Below are 17,009 nucleotides of genomic sequence, written 5' to 3'. Positions count from 1 at the left end.
GTTTCACGCCGCAAAAACCTTCGCTTATTCGCTGCACTTCCTGTTCCGGCGTGACTAAAATCATCATTTTTAATTGACTTTTGTTTGTTATTTGTTTGTTTAATCTGTTTGTTTTTGCTGCCTCTATTAGCTGCTCTAACCTTCATTTAGAGTGACACACACCCATTTGACCTTATCTCTTTGAATTAAAGTAAATAGAAGTCAATTTCAAAGTGAGGAAGTCATTTTTGAGAGTGACGTAAGTCAAGTGTGACCAAAAATTTAATCACGCGAATGAACAAAACTCGCTCCACTAAGAGTGAAAAATGACGTCACGTGCGCACTTCAGTTTAAATTGCATGAACGAATGAACAAAAAGCAGATTTGAAAAGGTTGTGACGTCATATGGTCGTAACAAAAATCGCGACGACAAAATCAAAAACCAAGAGAAGGCCAATAATAGCCCCAGCTATCGCTGTGCGGCTATTAATAAAAATCTAGAAAAATTTTTTAAAATCCGCATGTGAAAAAAAAATTACTCGTTTAATTTTTTTCATGCCTCAATTTCGCATTCTCTCCAAAACAGTGGTATAAACAAACATCAAAGCTCCGTCCTTCAATTTTGTTCATCAAGCAAACCACTCTATTTTTTTTCGCGCGTTTCATTTTTTCGGGGGCTGCTTCAAAATTCACTCTAATAAAAGTGATTAAAAAGAGCTTCTCCAATACTCCTCTTCGAGTTGTAAAGACAGCGCCCCAGTACATTTCGAATTATCTGATTTGTAAAAACCAAGAGAAATCCAAATATTTCCTGCTCTCTCCGAACTGGTAGGAACTGGTAACATTAAATGTTCAATTGAAAACACAAAACATTTATTTAAACTTCTAAACGAACAGTTTTCATTATTTAGTGTTTAATCAAGAAATTTTCAAGCTCTCTTCCTTCTCACGTCACCTCCTCGAAGAACTGCAAGTTGAACTAGCACTCTAGTTTCTCATCTTATTTTGTTCTTCAATGGTTTCCGCCACCTCGACCGCCTCCGCGATTACCCCCACCGCCTCGTGTCCGACCAGAGCCACCCCGACCGCCACCTCGTCCTCTCCCTTGTCCCTGTCCACCTCCTCCACCTTTCCCGCGGAATCCACCTCCGCCCATCTTTTGCGGGTTCTCTTCTTTAACCATGTTGAAGATCTCATCCGGGATTCTCAAATACCTGAAATGAGCAATCATTGTGATGTCATATCAAACCTAATTGAAAAACATTGCCATCCATAAATTGAAAACCCGTTAGTAACTTCCGGCACTCGTTAGTAATGGTTTTGCTATGTGGCATATCACTAGCATTATTTCAGTCCGTTAATAACTTCATAGGCCGAAAAGCAGTAGTCTACCCTACATATAATTGACTTTTAATCCTAGCTAGCTTCTGAAAATAAACAGACACGGAAACAAACAATTTGGCACAAATTTGTTTAGTATTTTTAACCATTAAAAGGCGATCTAGTCGGTAATTCTGATTCTGGGACAAATTGATTGGTTTCAGCAAACATATCGAATACAGAAAAAATCCGAAGAAAAATTGGTATGCAATTATAATTATATCATTTGACATGCAATTGAAACTGGCGGAAAAACCCGGATCAAGTAAAAAAAACCCGGATCACCGATCATACAACTTTCTTTGATTTTGTACTAGGTCATAAATGATTCTTAGTAATCGTACTAGGTCATATATGATTTGTATAAATTCTTGGAAGTCATACAAGTATGATATATGATTTCTTTGGTTTCATAAAAGGATCGTACTAAGAAATCAAGTATGGACAGTATTAAATCATATAAGATCCTTGTATGAAATCAAAGAAACTTCAACCCGGGAATAGAAGGCAAAAGGTACTTTATGGTGTTCCCTCTGATGTAGCACTCTGGCATCCGGTGGAATGTGTCTCCGTCTCTCGATGTACAAATGACCTCTCGGAGACAGATATTCATCCAGGTGTCCACGGAGGACAAATGGCCATTGTAGGTCTCTCCATTTTTCAACTCCACCAACATCGGGTGTCCGTGGGCGGTTTTCAGGAGGGTCAGTGGCAACATTACAATAAAAGAAAATTGCTTTCTTCCTCTCAAACAAGTCAAGTATTTGACCAAAAACTCACATAAAAACTGTCTGAAAATTAAAACGAACTTTTAACCTTGTTTTACAAGCTGTGTTTTACAAGCCGAGGTTTTTCTCTGTTAAGTGGGTCTTTCCCATTATAGCCCCCCAGCTTAGTGGTCAGATAACCTATAGCCCCCCATCATGGTAACTATACCACTATGGGGGGCTATAATTTCATGGGGGGGGCTATAATGGGAAAGACCCTTAACAGTTTTACAGTGATTGATTGAACAGTTTAACAGTTTTACGATGGAAGAGCAGATGAAAAGATATCTGTGCGCAAATGGGATGAGCGCTTTGTATCACGACCAGAAAAACCATAAGAGGTAGAGGAAGCATCATTCGATCAAATATTGAGATCTTTTCCATTTGTGCCGTCGCACAGGACGCTATGACCCCTCAGTTACAGAGCACGTGCCATTGCAAATTGAACCATTACTTAAAAAAACTGGGGCAGGGGCAAAAACGGAAAAGGTCCAGATATTCAATCAAACATAGCCGGCAGATTGCCGGAATAGCTGCGAAATAGACTTGCGTGCCGTAAAATACAGATGGAAAAAGATACAGAAATGAGTTGATAATAGTTATCGCCGCCGCCTATAAAACTTACAAGTTTATTTCAAAGGAGGTTGTTTTTGGGTGCAAAAAAATTTTCCCTGTCGCGTCTCGAACCGGCGATCTCCGGATTAACAGCCAGTCGCCTTAACCACTCGGCTGTCGGACCATATAATCTGTTTTCTTACAATCAAGTTTCTGAATAACCGCAATTTAGGTCACGCAGAAAGCGTGAAATCAAGCGCGAAAAAGCCATTTAAGCAGTGACGAGACAGAATGTTCTAGAACAAATGTAAAACGAAAATGAAGCGTCAGACGACGAAACAAAAAAAAACCAAGAGCACCGCAATATAGCTACGCTCAGCTTACAGCTTCGCAGCTATAATAACTTGTTTTACTCAAGTCAGGTTTTTGACGTTTTAGTAAATTGAAATATGCACAGCTGCTTCTTAGTCAGTTGCTATTCTTTCACACATTTATGCTAATCAAAATTAACAAAATTGTTCAAATATATCTGATATGTCGAAATCGGTCAGTTTTGTAATGAGAGTTATATTTCAGTCAAAACTAATTAAGGAAATAAATGGTTGATTTTTTTTTGGAAAGATGAGATACTCGCATGCCAATTGTCTGAGAATCGGTTACGGTTCTTGAATAAAAATCAAAGAATATTTTGTTTGGATCAAAATAGTAGTAAATGGTATGCCTGATAGATGCTTACACAGTTTTCGTTACTCCAAGAGCCTTAAAGAAGGCAAACAACTGCAGTAATTGATACACATTTCAATTATGAGCAGACCCTTATTAGCAAATACCTCACTGATATTGTATATTGAAACGATTTTGCTGCCTTATGTCCACTACAGGATGGTTATGGCTCATCCTAAAAAGACAAAATTGGACCACAAAGAATTCAAGTATTCAGTGACTAAAAATTAAAAAGTCTATTCTGTCAGCCAAAAAACAAACCTATGGACAAAAATAATGGCTCGAAATTCAAAGCCATTTATTAACATGCAGTATTCAAAATTCAAAAATCGTTCGTTTATTATCGTGCATCTTTAAAATTCAAACACAAATAGGCATAGAAAGGGATTTTCAACCCAAACAATCGACTACCCGGGTTCAAACTGCTCTTGATAGACATGCGAGGTATTAGCTTTATTAGTAGCAAGCTTGAGAATAGAGAGCCTCAGAGGGCGAGGATAAAATATAGGAAGGTTAAAAAAATGGTCAGGGGAGGGTCAAAAATCGCCCATACTACGAAGCCATGAAAATGTGCCTGATCAAGTGTTCCTCATCAGCTTTGCCAAACAGTAGACATAGGGCAAATTAGAGCTTTACGAGAGCTACTCAGAGAATTCATAAACCGCCTAACGTCAGAGAAATTACTCTCGAATGACAGGCGGGGCAATTTAATTCATGGGCTATGGTCGCGTTCGAACCCCGAAAATGCGTGAAATCACTTGAGAACATGCGTGAAGAAAAAAATGAAAAATACGTGAAGAAGTCACTTGAGAATACAAAATGCGTCACTTGAGAAGTCGAAGATTATTCTAGAAGGAAAGCGCAAAAATGGTCAAGAAAAAAATCTGCATAAAAAGACACACGTTTACAATAATTCAGCAATATTGAGCAAAACATTATGTGACCATAGAAAAATTATTTTAACTTACTCTGGCTCACATGTAAACCTACCAACGTTTCTGAGACCCCTGCCGGTAGTACTTGTGAAAAATTACACTGCAAGCTAAATTATTAAAGCAAAGATATCAAATACAAAAATTAACACAATTAGATTGACGCTTGTTTGATAAACACTTCTTCATTATTGATTTGCTGTAAAGTCACTGCTCTAAATTGCCCACTATCATTCACCTGTGAACCACTGTTCGCCAATTTGCGCATCGAACTGATGATCAAAGCTCCTTCTGGGTTCACCCCACTCGCATATCCAAAAAAATCTTTCCTTCCTTTTTGCTTCACGCACAATCTTATATCTGTTCTGATGTTCAGGTTATTAAACAAAACAGTTGACGAGTTATTCTGTTGAGAATCGTTTGAAATTTTTCTTTTCTTTCCCATTTTTCTACTCTTTTCTGATTTTCGAAATCGAAGTCGGGAGTTATTGTCAACACTTCTGGTACGATTGTCTTGGCCTCTCATTTTGCGTAAATCGTCGGCTATTTCTCTATCTGATAATTGATACACAATATAGGGTCCTCCTATTTCGTCTAAATGAACCGGTTTCGGCCGAGGATACATTTCGTTGAAAATGCGGTGCAAATTATTCAAATTTCTACACAATAATGTTTCGTTAGACGAATGTTCACATAACCAACTATCTAATTTTTTGAGCTCATTTCGACGCGATTCAAGTTTCAAAGTCAATTCTGACGTAAAATTTGCCATTTTTTCATCTGTTTCGTTAATTAGAGCTGTTTTGTTGGCTTTGAAGACATTCTCCGCTGCCACAAGTTGGAATTTGAGAACTGTATCGGCGTGTTTTATTTTAGAATTGCATCTAGTTTCTTCTCTTTCGATTTGGGCCAGATATTGCGGACATTTTGCGCTTTTGAGTAGCTCAATTCTGTGCTCTAGTCTGGTCAGTTTGTCAGTATAAAACCTAAAAAAAGGATGAATATAGCACGGTTCTTATCGCCATTGAGAAGTTATCAAACTTCGACCTTTTCCGTTTTAGCCCCCACCAACTTACTGGGTGCATATTGTTTGCACCCCCGCACGTGTCATATATTTACGTATAATAATTTACTATGTAATGACACGTACTCTGTAAACTGTGATTGCATAACGTACTGGGGGGGGGGGCAAAAAAGGGAAAAGATCCCCAACTTCAAACTTCAGGCGAAGCAGAGATGGTAACATGGAGAGGGCGATAAAAACCGTGTGATTAAAGCCACTACCGTTGTGATTATAACTTACACCACACTGCAGCTGATTAGACTATACTTTCTCACAGTGGCGAGAAAAGAGCAGGTTTTTCCAGTAAGTTTAGTTTTGCAACTGTTGATTCAAACAAAAATTCCCAGAAATTAACACGCGTTTTCGCAGCTTTATCGTACATATTTCAGAGAAAATAAATGCGATTCCTTCCCCCCCCCCCTCCCAAGTTTTTACGCCTCCCAATTATAATTTATGTTGTTACATGTTACACATCACGTTACTGTGTAAAACATAGCACGTGCGCCTGCAGAGGCGTAAAAGTTAGAAAAGTTAAATGCCAATAGGCTGGAGGTGGTGGTGTTGGTGGTGGTGGTGGTGGTGGGGGGGGGGGGGGGGCAGAATAGCTCCAATAAATGCTCGACTGAGTCTGAACTCTTCCACGTTCATACTTGACAATGTGCCATGAATCACTATATTGCTCGACGAATTGTTGAATATTTTTAATTAACTATAGCCTGAAAAGTGCAGGAAAAAGTTACTATATATTTCTGCAGTTTTAATCCATGCAAGGATAGAATACACCAATTGACGCATGAGAGTACGAATATTACTGGAAAAAAACAGAAATTTGGATATTTCAAATCATAACCCCCCCCCCCCCCCCATTATTGCATATTTGCCGCAATATTGGAGGAGGGGCTGTACGTTATACGACCACTACGGTCCCAGGCTATAATGGGAAAGACCAAGAAATTATTTGCACTAGTAATGAATAAAATTGTTTTGGGTTTGTGCCCAATTAAGTTACTGACTAACAGAAGCTTCTCATTTATAATACGGTTATCAGAGCAACGAAAATGCTCTGCCAACCAATCAAAACTAACAGAAACATCAAGAAACCAGAAAAAAAGTTAAAAGCCTTCCAAATAAAGACACTGTTGTGAAAGTAAAGCAAACAACACAATTTAAGAAAAAATATCCACACTAACTTATCAATTATTGAAGAGTTTTAAGAGAAACTCAAAAAGCGGTTCGAAACAAAATAATGCATTGAAACTGAAACTTTCCATTTAAACCGTAAAACAATTTCCATCCAAGAAACTTCTGTGGATAGCTTTCCTCCTGAAGCTTTACAGAATTACAAAAATTTGCATATGCACACAACTTAAATTATCGCTTCAAACTTTGTTCCAAAGCAATTGATGCAAATTCGACAACCTAAAGCTATCAATATATAACGACGACTAATGACTGAAAATTCCAATGCTTTCAGACATTGGAATCAAAAATAGAGCTCTGGAGACCGTCGTAAATCTTCAAATTAAAGCACTAAGAGCTCACAAGACGCCCCAGTTTAAGAACGGCTGAGGAGGTGAGACATGACAGGTAGCAGAACAAACAAAATCTGATGAAAGAACTATTGGAAAAATAATTCAATTTTCAGATCAAAAATAAGAATTATTAAAGCTATGCCTGAATGCCTCAGATCAAAATTGACGGAGCCACCACCACCAAAAATTATAAACATCCACAGTACGACAATCAGATGAGAAATGATAATTCGAGATGTAGAGATTTAGACAAAAACAATTGAACAATGCCAGAAAACATTATAAATGCGTTGGCAAAGCTGAATCAACAGCAAATTTTACTTAAAACTGCAGACAATCGATAATCGAATAAAAACGACCCAATTTCATTCAAACAATCCTCCGGCATCGACATCTAAAGATGCCCGGATATCAGCAGCACGTAGGTAAAAAGGGCGGTTCGCGTCGTCCATTTTCTTCCGGAGAAATTAAAATAATCAAAATGAAATAAAATTACGTAAGTAACTCTAAATATAATACTTAGTTCATTGCTGACATGGTTTTAAATTAAATCGACCGTCCACTATTTGAGCTTACGTCCCCCTCCTGTTCGTTAAGTTCATAAACTGCTTTCTTCTTTTTTTTATCAACTCAGGCAAATTGTTCAAATCGTTGGAAGATTTTGTACTTCGAGCCAATAGCGTTGAGCCGTGGCTTCAAAATCTCGTTTTTGGACAGACAAAAATCATCTTTCAGAAATTTTTGTCAACCAGAATGAATTGCCACTTTTGAAGTTTCTTTCCATCCGCTTTCTCTCTAATTTGGTTAACTGCTCTGACAGTTCAAGGTATAGCTGACTGCTTCCATTTTTTTATCTGCTTTCATTTTTTGCAAAAATTTGGCCTTCTCCTATGGACATCTGATTTATGTTCCTCAGCAATTAACTCAGTTGGAAAATGCAATTTTCTTTGACTTTGCGACCGGGGTTCGTTATTCCCAAACCACAGTGTTTTGCAGATCAGCTGAATTTCTTACGCATTATGTCATGCACAATACTAACAATTGTGGCAGCTGGTAACAATTGTGTGCTTCTTATTGTGTCCACTAAAGTTTCAAGACTCCCTCCAAACCTGGTGCAACTGTCATCAAAAAATTCCATGCTACTTGGAATAGTTTTCTGAAATCTGTGCAAAAGCTTCATGATGACAGTAGTCAACGGCTTTACACAAAACCTTAACTTTTTCGTGCCAGTTCTTAACTTTTTGTTTAACAAAGTCTTCGAAACTGTTATTGTCGCGACTAAACCCCCCCAAGTACCACTTTCCACCACAAACAAACTTTTAAATCAAATTTATCAAAACAGCGTTGAGATCCCGCAAAGTGGATTTGGTTCACAAAGATAACTATTGCCAGGCTCCGGGTAAACTTTGGCAGTTTCGATTAGTTAAGTTAAGTAATTCCTTTAAGTTTTCAAAGTTAGTGGAAGCAGTAGCACCAAATGCATAGAAACTTTGAATGTGTTTTTCCGGTCGACGGAAAGTTATAATCAGTGTCATCAAGGCAACTCCATAAAGCAACATGGAAAATGGATCCCCTTGAGTTTTGCCTTCCTCACTCCCAATATAAAATCTGTGTTGCTGACACCAGCTTAGTTTTTTTTATCAACTGTTGTATATAAACTTTGTATAAAGTGTTTTCTGGACTATAGAAGAGTAGCATTAAAATTGATTGAAATTAACGCATTTTTTTGAGTCAAGTTACAGCAGGCCAAGACTAATTTTTTATTTTTCTTCAAATATTTGTCTCAGTCCCTGTAATAGACGCTTCTATACCAAATCAGCTATTCTTTTCCACGTAAACGTCTCGCCAATGCCTATGGGTCGCACCCCCAGATTTTTGTCCAGTGCAACGAGTCCACGGAAGAAAATGGCCTAAATCTTGCGCCACTGAACCACTTCGTTTCCAAAAAACTGCCCAACTTTGCACCTGAATCTCTGAGTTTTGAGCTCTCGCATCCAAACCTGATGAGTGCATCAAACTGATGATTAGCATCCAATACCGAAGGTCCTGAGCGCCAAAAAGTTTTCGATAATATTTCTCAATTTCTCTATTGGCGTTGACTTATTTGAAATGCTATTGGCGTTGACTGATTTGAAATGCATCCAATTAACAGCTAACGTTGTAGATGGTTGTCTGTAAGTTAGGGTTACCCCCACAGATCACCCTGATCATTTTGCGCTCTGTTGACTGGAGCCGCTGAATTCTCCGACTGGTCAGGGCCCAGAATTCCGCGGTGCATCGTCGGTATTATTGAATTAATGAGGTGAAACCTTCTGCTGACCAATTGTAAAATCGTTATCTTGACATCCAATGAGTGCTATACTTTGATGTCTTTGTGCAGAATTAATGCTGAGAACGCAATTAAACGTTCTGATAGAATATTTGTCTTAAAAAAGTTTCCAAATCTACGGTCAACAGTTCAACAAAATTTTCCCTACTTTCCCAGTAGGCAAGCTGTAAATCTTGCAGCTACGTTTGCACATATTGCACCAAGTCCCTTGCCTGAAAAATTCTTTTTCAAGGGCAAACAACAATTTGAAACTTTTAGTGACTCACTTCTTTTAAGAGGAGATCCTTTTCGCTGTCAGCAAAACAGTTTTCACGTTGACTGGAAGAACTTAGGTTCAGTTCAGCCAGCTGTTGAGTTAGACTCGAAGAATTCATTCGCTCAATTTTTTCAGGTTGCTGAAAAATATTCTCGATGCGTAAAAGCTTTTTCTGTAATTTTAGTAACAGTTTTCAGTTTTTCTGCCAACTGAGTTTTCAGGTTTTTTATTATTTCAGTTTTTGCCTTTTCCTACGCAACTAATTTGCCCTGTAAAATTTATTATCTTGTTCAGGTGTTCATGTTTCACTGTCTTTTGGAAGGAAGTACTCATTATCCTGTCTACTGTAGTCATCGTACGTTACTGATAAAAAACTTGTGTAGAAGTTTTATACCACTATTGCGTTTCGCAGTCATCAACATGTCCATCTGCACTCCGGCTCATTTTAGCAAGTGCTCGGTTGAAGAGTGGATGGGGTAAAAGTTTTGGGGACTGGTAGCGCGGGGGAGGTTGGAGGGGTTGCTCGGGGAGGGAGACAAGCGGGGGGTAATGTAAAAGTCTCGCCGCATTTAACATTACCCGGTAAAGACCGTTCTCGTGAGTATCGTGAAGACCGTTCTCGTGACAGTCCTCTGCGTGACAGTATCACAAAAGTACCGAAACCCAAATTTGAATTCATTGTTTTAAGCTCTTCTTCACACAGCATTACGACTCACGCGTATGAAAATTTTGAATGAAAAAGTGCGGCTGGCATTTTGTTTTCCTATCTCTTCAGGGACAATAATTCGAGAATTTCTGTCCATTTTTTCTGGATAGTTTAATCGTTGTTTCCTTTGTCCTCGTTTATAGAGTTATATTGCATTTAAGCATATTCAGGACAAAAGCCAATATTCATTAACAAAAATCTCGTATGTCTAATAGTTTTTGTCTGTGAAGCTGTTCTTTATTCAATCGATTTTTAGTACTCATGCTACGCATGCTACTTAATCTAGAAGCATGCATTGAGCAACTCACTAATAAACCAGATATAATCGCCATTACGGAGACTTGGCTAAACAAGTCTGAAAATGAAAACCTTTTTTCTCTTGATGGTTATAAGTTTTTCTCACGGTGCCGCGGATCACGAGGAGGAGGTGTAGGAGTTTATGTATCTGAGAAGCTCAAAGTAAGAAGTTTTAAAGAACACTCGGACGCAGAGATTTTAAGCATTGATATTGCTACTGAAAATGGTCAACAAATTACTTTCACAGTTTTGTATCGGTCACCCTCCGAGTCCATTGATGGTTTTTTTAATATCTTGGAGAAGTTTCTAGAGGAACATAATTTTTCGAGAAAACAAATAATTGCAGGAGATTTTAATATTGATCTCTTAAGAGACAACAAGGAGTGTAGGGGGTTATCCGACATATTTACATCCTTCGGTATGAATTTGCTGTCGCAACGAAGTCAAAGCCGAGAAACATCAACTTCTGCAAGCTGTATAGACCATATATGGGGTAATGTTTTAAGTAAGAGAGCCATGAACTATAGTTTTGGACCAGCCGATCATTATTTGTGTGAATGTGTTCTGATGCTTCCGAAATTATTAAAAGAAAATGAACGCAGTTTGTTCGCAAGAAATCTAAAGGTTTTTAATAACCTTGATAATAGGTTAAGACTGGAGTTTCTAATGAGCCAAAAGCTAAGGAATATCGCGTTTAGTGATACCGATCCCAATACAGCAATCGTAAAGCTTAATGAGGTAATTACCTATTGTTTCGACAGATTTTGTCCACTTACAAAAATCAAAAGGGCGCGTAAAAACTGGGTAACAAATCAAGTACTGCGTGCATCAAGGAAAAGGAATGCGCTCTACAAAATATATATTAAAAATCCGACAATAGACAACTTTAAGCAGTTTAAGATTTCAAGGAATAAATGTAATGCGCTATCTCGGAAAGCATATCGAGCTTACTGGAGAACTAAATTGGAAAATGCAGACCCAAAGCAATATCATACTACCATCAGTAATATAATTGGATCAAAAAGAAAACTGATTTTGCCGGATAATTTTGACTCAAATGTCGCAAATGATATGAATAAGTTTTTTGCACACATTGGAACAGAACTGAATGCCAAAATTGAAAAAGTAGAAAAAGTACCAATAGAAAGGCAACCACAATCTTTGTTTTTTAGTGAAATTAACTATAATGAGGTGGAAAACGTAATTATAAACATGCAAAGTAAAAACAGCTATGGTCACGATGGTATATCCTCCAAAATGTTAAAACTTTGTTGTCCCCTTATAAGTGAACCACTAACTAATGTGTTCAATAACTGTGTTAAAACTGGAATTTTCCCGGACGAATTTAAAGTTGCAAAAGTAAATCCCCTCCACAAAGATGGTAATGTCAATGAGTATGGAAATTACAGACCAATTTCATTACTCCCATCATTAGCAAAAGTGTTTGAACGCATTATCTATAACAGAATTATTAATTATTTTGAACATTTTGAGTTGCTCAGTGCTAATCAGTTTGGATTTAGGTCTAAATTGAACACTGTAGATGCCGCTCTTAGGTTAGTTGAAGAGATCAGAAACATGAAAAATCTGAAAAAAGATCCACTGATGCTTTTACTTGATCTGCAGAAAGCATTTGATAGCGTTGATCACTCTATTTTACTAGGAAAACTTGAGAACTACGGAATTCGAGGTTGTAACTTTTGCCTGCTCAAAAATTATTTGTCAGAGAGGTATCAGTATATACATATTAATAACACTGAGTACAAAACGCCAGGTCAAATGTGGGGTTCCGCAGGGCTCAGTTTTGGGTCCACTACTGTTTTTGATATATATCAATGATCTGCCGCATGCTGTCTTCAATTCTTCAGTAACACTCTTTGCTGATGATACAGCGTTAGTAAAAAATCCACTTGCAAGCAACGAGGAGTTTCAGAAAGATATCGAAAGAGTTGATCATTGGATGAAATACAACAAAGTAACCGTAAAGGCTACGAAATCTAAATTGCTCAGATTTTGCAGTGCTAAAGAAGACATCTCACTAAATTTTTCCGATGAATTTTTAATAAGTGTAGATTCTTGCAAATATTTAGGAATATGGTTGGATAACAAACTTTCTTTCAGACAACACATTGAGTATATACGGAAAAAGATGAATAAATTCTGCGCAATTGTCTATAAGTTGCGTGACGTAATGACAATTAATCAGCTTATAAATTATTATAAAACGTATGTACAACCGGTCTTGCAATATGGGATTCTCATATATGGTTGCGTGAAGAAAAGCAATCTCTATGTAATTCACAAAAGTCAAAAACGGTTTTTTAGAATAGCTTTTTGTAAAAGGTATCGTGACAGCATTTCTGATAAACTTGAGAAATTAAAAATTGCATCGGTGTTTGAATTACACATATACGAGTTGTTCAAACGAGTGGTTAATAAAAAAGAAATCTCACAATGTGGAAAGTGCTATGTAACCAGAGCAAAAGAAAGCGGGATAAACTCTCTGCCAATAAACAAATGCAAAGCCAAACAACTCTCTGTAGATTTTAGGACAATTTGTCTTGCGAACCTGTTGAAAAAAGCAAACATAGAAATCCAGACAAGCTTTAAAAGTGAAAATTCAAAAAACGCATATTTACACGACTTCCGTGATAATTTCATAATAGGGAACCTAGAGCTGGCAAATATTATCTTTAAATAAGAACTAATCCAAGTAGTATCAAATTGCCTCTATCATATTGTTGTGACTTTGCAGTCTTGGACAGCTTCTTGCTTGTGTGAGATGCCTTTCAGTGCTCAAGGTGTGGAACTAACTACTGTTGTAGGGCCTTTAATGAGCACTCGAAAGTCATTCCTATCATTCAAGAACTGTACTTAGACTACTCATCCTCATTGCGCTGGGAGGTGTCTCTCGTGGGCTTGAGGCTGTCCTGGACTGCATCGTTGAAATAAAATTTATTTAACCTTAATCTGTTTTTTTCGCGTTTTATTTTTAGTTTTCTCTGTTTATCTTCATCATGATGTTTCATATTTTGTTCAATTTTCATGTTAACTTTAATAATAATGCTTATTTTTTGTGATAATTACAATTTGAATCAAATGCTCTTGGGCTGCCTTCAACAAGCCTTTAGCAGGCTTTCCGGCTAGTCCAGTCTTGACGATGTATATACCTATCGATGTTAATTTTTGTAATTTTAATTGTTCAAGACGAATTCAATTATTAGTACTCACTAGCATTTCAAGAGTTTCTGATTGAATAAATGTACTCAACTCTTCTTGGTCGTATCTCGTTTTTGGCAATAAAGTAATTCCTTTTGATAACAGTGGATGAAATATTGAATGCAGTTAATGCGATACTTTTCTAGCGGCCTGGTCAGCGCTCAACGAATGTCACTGGAATTTGAGAAAAATTTATTGCAATTACATAACAACATTAATTCAGGCGTTCATGCTTTACCTGTGTGTAGGAATAACTCTCAAAAACTACAAAATTTTGAAAAATCGATCTCTTATAAGAGCAGCAAATGCTCAGAGATCAAAGAGGAATGATATAAAAATAACACTGCTGCTGTAAAAATTTAAGTAAAAATATCACCCAATGGTATAAAAGAACTAACTTAAGTTTGAAAGTGTCGTAGTGTGTGGAAAGTTTGTCCATTTTGTGGATACAAAAGCGTCTCTTTTTTCCGCATTCTCCATCCTCCATGTCAGAAGTATCGTAGTCAGAGTCCTCGGAATTCTCAGAGTTATCATCTACCGCGCCTCTTGACATGTTTCCCACATTTACACGCGGCTCCCTTTTCCCGCCTGTGATTGCTTCACTCTCGTGACCAACTAAGCAGTCAAATTTTAGAGGATAACTAGACTGTTTCCTATTTTTTCACTTTAAAATAGAAAAGTAAACGGGAACATAGCTCAGCTTTCAATGGTCTTGTCATCTATCCGTCCTTTTTCTTGTACAATAACTTGTGTTTGTTCAAGAAATAGCAAAATAAATACCACTCGTAGAAGTCAGATAGTAAGGACTTGAAAACTTTGACTCATTTCTCTAATTTCATTCGAAACAAGTTGCTTTCATCCCGCAACTAATTCTTGAGAACAAAACTTGTCAATTGAACGCTTCTTAATGGCTAGAACGATGTAATCCTAACATATTACATAAGACATTTTACACTCACCTATTTTTGCTCCAACCCGTCGTCGCTTAGCATGCACTGTCAAATTCCGTTCGGACTGTCGCTTTCTGTGCCTCGCTACTTTTACCTTCACATTTGGTTTCGTTTCACTCGAATTCGAGTTCTCCAATTTCGCATCCGATTTGTCAATACATAAGGACACCGAATCCGCAAGAGACGTCGGGACATACATCGGTGACTCGTCAGGTCCGTGAAGAGGCGATTCGGTGGAACTGAGAATGTGGTACGGGGAGTCACTTATTCCATGATTGTGAACTGGCGATTCCCCAATTAGGTGGAGAGGGCTGTCAAAGAGGGGCGCACTGGAGGCTGTTCCATGATGGAAGGGTGAGTAATACGCCGGGTTGTTAGATGCTTCCATTTTAAACTGAAAACAAAATTTCTAATGCTGAAAGCTTAAATGCAATCACAGGTTGCCACGCTTTACTTAATGTCTTGCGAACTTAAAGATTCATATATTATCAAATGAATATTCGATGCAACTTAAATAGTTTATCTCATTCAGATAAATGGGTATCCTTGACCATGCTTAAAAAATTTTTTTTAATTAAAGCTTTCTATGCCTTGTCTTGCTATTTTATGTACACTTTCAGCTCGTAAACTTACTGTGTCAGAGTTAAGAGAAGATGCTAGGCTTTTTAAGAATTTAAATGATGATTCAAATCACACGTTTAATCTTCCGATTGAGCTGTGTGATTTTCTCACTGAATCCCATGTAAGAATTCAATAAATGTGACAGCGCAGAATAGGACAAGTTGTTCCGCATCGCAAGCTGTATCAGAAGAGAAGCGTTTCCATGTTTGTGTGTAGTGGTGTTTTCGTGTTGATAAGGTAATTCCATTGTTTTGAAAACATTTTAGGATTAAGTCTCCTGTAATTAAATCTATTTTCTAAAAGAGAAAAAGAAGAGGGTGAAAGCGATTCCCCACGTTAGATCAGTTGCAATTGAATAGGCGGCAAGCTGATTAAGATATTAAAGAGTAAACTGAGCGACAGACTGCAATGACAAAAAATTGGACTGTTAAATCGAAGAAATCGCCAGTCAACTCGGCTGTACCTCAGGGCTCAAAACTTCTGCCCCTACTTTTTATTAATTTCATTAATCAATTACCTGAAACTGTTTTTAACTCCAAAAAGCCTTCTTTTTGCTGCCGATCTCAAAATTATATAAAATGAAAAACTTGGAAACGCACACGGAATCAAACAAGATCTGGATTCAATATTTCGTTGGAGTTAAGAAAACAATATCAGCTTCACTTTATGAAGTTGCCAGTACATAAATTTTAAAATCAAGTTGAGACTAAGTCCGATGTTGGGTCAATGGTTGTTGGAGCAGTCGAGAACTGTGGAGGATTTTGGAATTTGTACGAGCTAGAGCCTCACTTGACATGAACATGTAGAACTGCGGACCAGTAAAGCCAACAAATTCTTCCACCAAATTAAAGGAAACATCATATCTCCTGACGGTTAATACAACATTAAATCTATATAAAATCACGCTTTCTTCCAATATTAATTTATGGATCTAACTCTTATATGCCTTCAAAGTCTGATATGCTACCTTTAGAAAAATCTCAAGAACAATTTTCGAATTGGATCCTACCGAGCTTATTACCTCTCAACTATTACATTGTGCTAACATATCGTCTCTTGCTATCGAAGTTGGTGAACAATTATTATGCGTTCAACATCATCGAGCATGTTAATATTGCGCAAAGACAGTCAATTATTGGTTTGTGTTTCCTGAACTCAAATAGGAATTTCAGCATTATAATTTTTTCTATCGAACCACAAACAGAGCAAACAGCATTGATTCAAGTGTTAATTCATTTCAGGCAGTCGGACTCAAAAATCGAATATTAAACTTAATGTGGAAGTACTTTAATATTTATTTCAGCATCAAAAATTTGTGTTCCATAAAATTTATCTGTCTCTGCTAAATATATCAAATGAAACAAACTTAATAATCTTAAACTAGTATGGTTCATCTGCATCTGCAGGTGCTCAAATGACACAAACTTAACAATCTCAAACTAGTATGATTCATCTACATATTAATAAATATATATATATATATATATATATATATATATATAGATGGATGATACTAAATTAATATTGTTAAGTTTTTTTTTCATTTGAGGACCTATAATTTTTGAGGACCGACATTTTTTGAGGACCGACATTTATCTGTCTCTGCAAAAAAAGTTGGTCCTCGAATGAAGTAAACTTCAAATGAAATGAAATACAAATTTATCTAAGGAGCAGTCCCCCACGTTTGGGGAAGCCATAAA

The 17,009-nt window shown here is 37.2% G+C and overlaps 2 protein-coding genes across 2 annotated transcripts; both read right to left on the bottom strand.

Moving 5' to 3' along the window:
- Nucleotides 1–818: 818 nt before the first annotated feature.
- On the bottom strand, nucleotides 819–2,180 carry LOC142352826 (uncharacterized). Its single transcript, XM_075404970.1, has 2 exons — nucleotides 1,878–2,180; nucleotides 819–1,193 (listed from the first exon to the last, which is right to left on the bottom strand). The coding sequence occupies exons 1-2, from the start codon at nucleotides 2,075–2,077 to the stop codon at nucleotides 992–994; spliced, it is 402 nt and encodes a 133-aa protein (XP_075261085.1). The 5' UTR covers nucleotides 2,078–2,180; the 3' UTR covers nucleotides 819–991.
- Nucleotides 2,181–4,434: 2,254 nt separating this feature from the next.
- LOC142353059 (uncharacterized) lies at nucleotides 4,435–15,098 on the bottom strand. The gene is made up of 3 exons (XM_075405254.1): nucleotides 14,698–15,098; nucleotides 14,137–14,353; nucleotides 4,435–5,322 (listed from the first exon to the last, which is right to left on the bottom strand). The coding sequence occupies exons 1-3, from the start codon at nucleotides 15,074–15,076 to the stop codon at nucleotides 4,491–4,493; spliced, it is 1,428 nt and encodes a 475-aa protein (XP_075261369.1). The 5' UTR covers nucleotides 15,077–15,098; the 3' UTR covers nucleotides 4,435–4,490.
- Between the last annotated feature and the right edge of the window lie 1,911 nt (nucleotides 15,099–17,009).

Source organism: Convolutriloba macropyga, chromosome 14 (genome assembly GCF_964194025.1).
Source record: "Convolutriloba macropyga chromosome 14, txConMacr16.3, whole genome shotgun sequence".
NCBI classification, from domain to species: Eukaryota; Metazoa; Xenacoelomorpha; order Acoela; family Convolutidae; genus Convolutriloba; species Convolutriloba macropyga.
Note: the sequence above shows the minus strand (reverse complement) of the source record. Positions and strands in the feature narration are given on the sequence as shown.

Coding starts and splice junctions, on each gene's coding strand:
- LOC142352826 (XM_075404970.1), bottom strand. CDS start 2,077: ATGTTGCCACTGACCCTCCTGAAAACCGCCCACGGACACCCGATGTTG. Junction 1,194..1,877: donor ATCAGAGGGAACACCATAAA/GTACCTTTTGCC, acceptor TGCTCATTTCAG/GTATTTGAGAATCCCGGATG.
- LOC142353059 (XM_075405254.1), bottom strand. CDS start 15,076: ATGGAAGCATCTAACAACCCGGCGTATTACTCACCCTTCCATCATGGA. Junction 14,354..14,697: donor ACGGGTTGGAGCAAAAATAG/GTGAGTGTAAAA, acceptor TTGACTGCTTAG/TTGGTCACGAGAGTGAAGCA. Junction 5,323..14,136: donor TACGACACTTTCAAACTTAA/GTTAGTTCTTTT, acceptor TCCTTTTTTTAG/GTTTTATACTGACAAACTGA.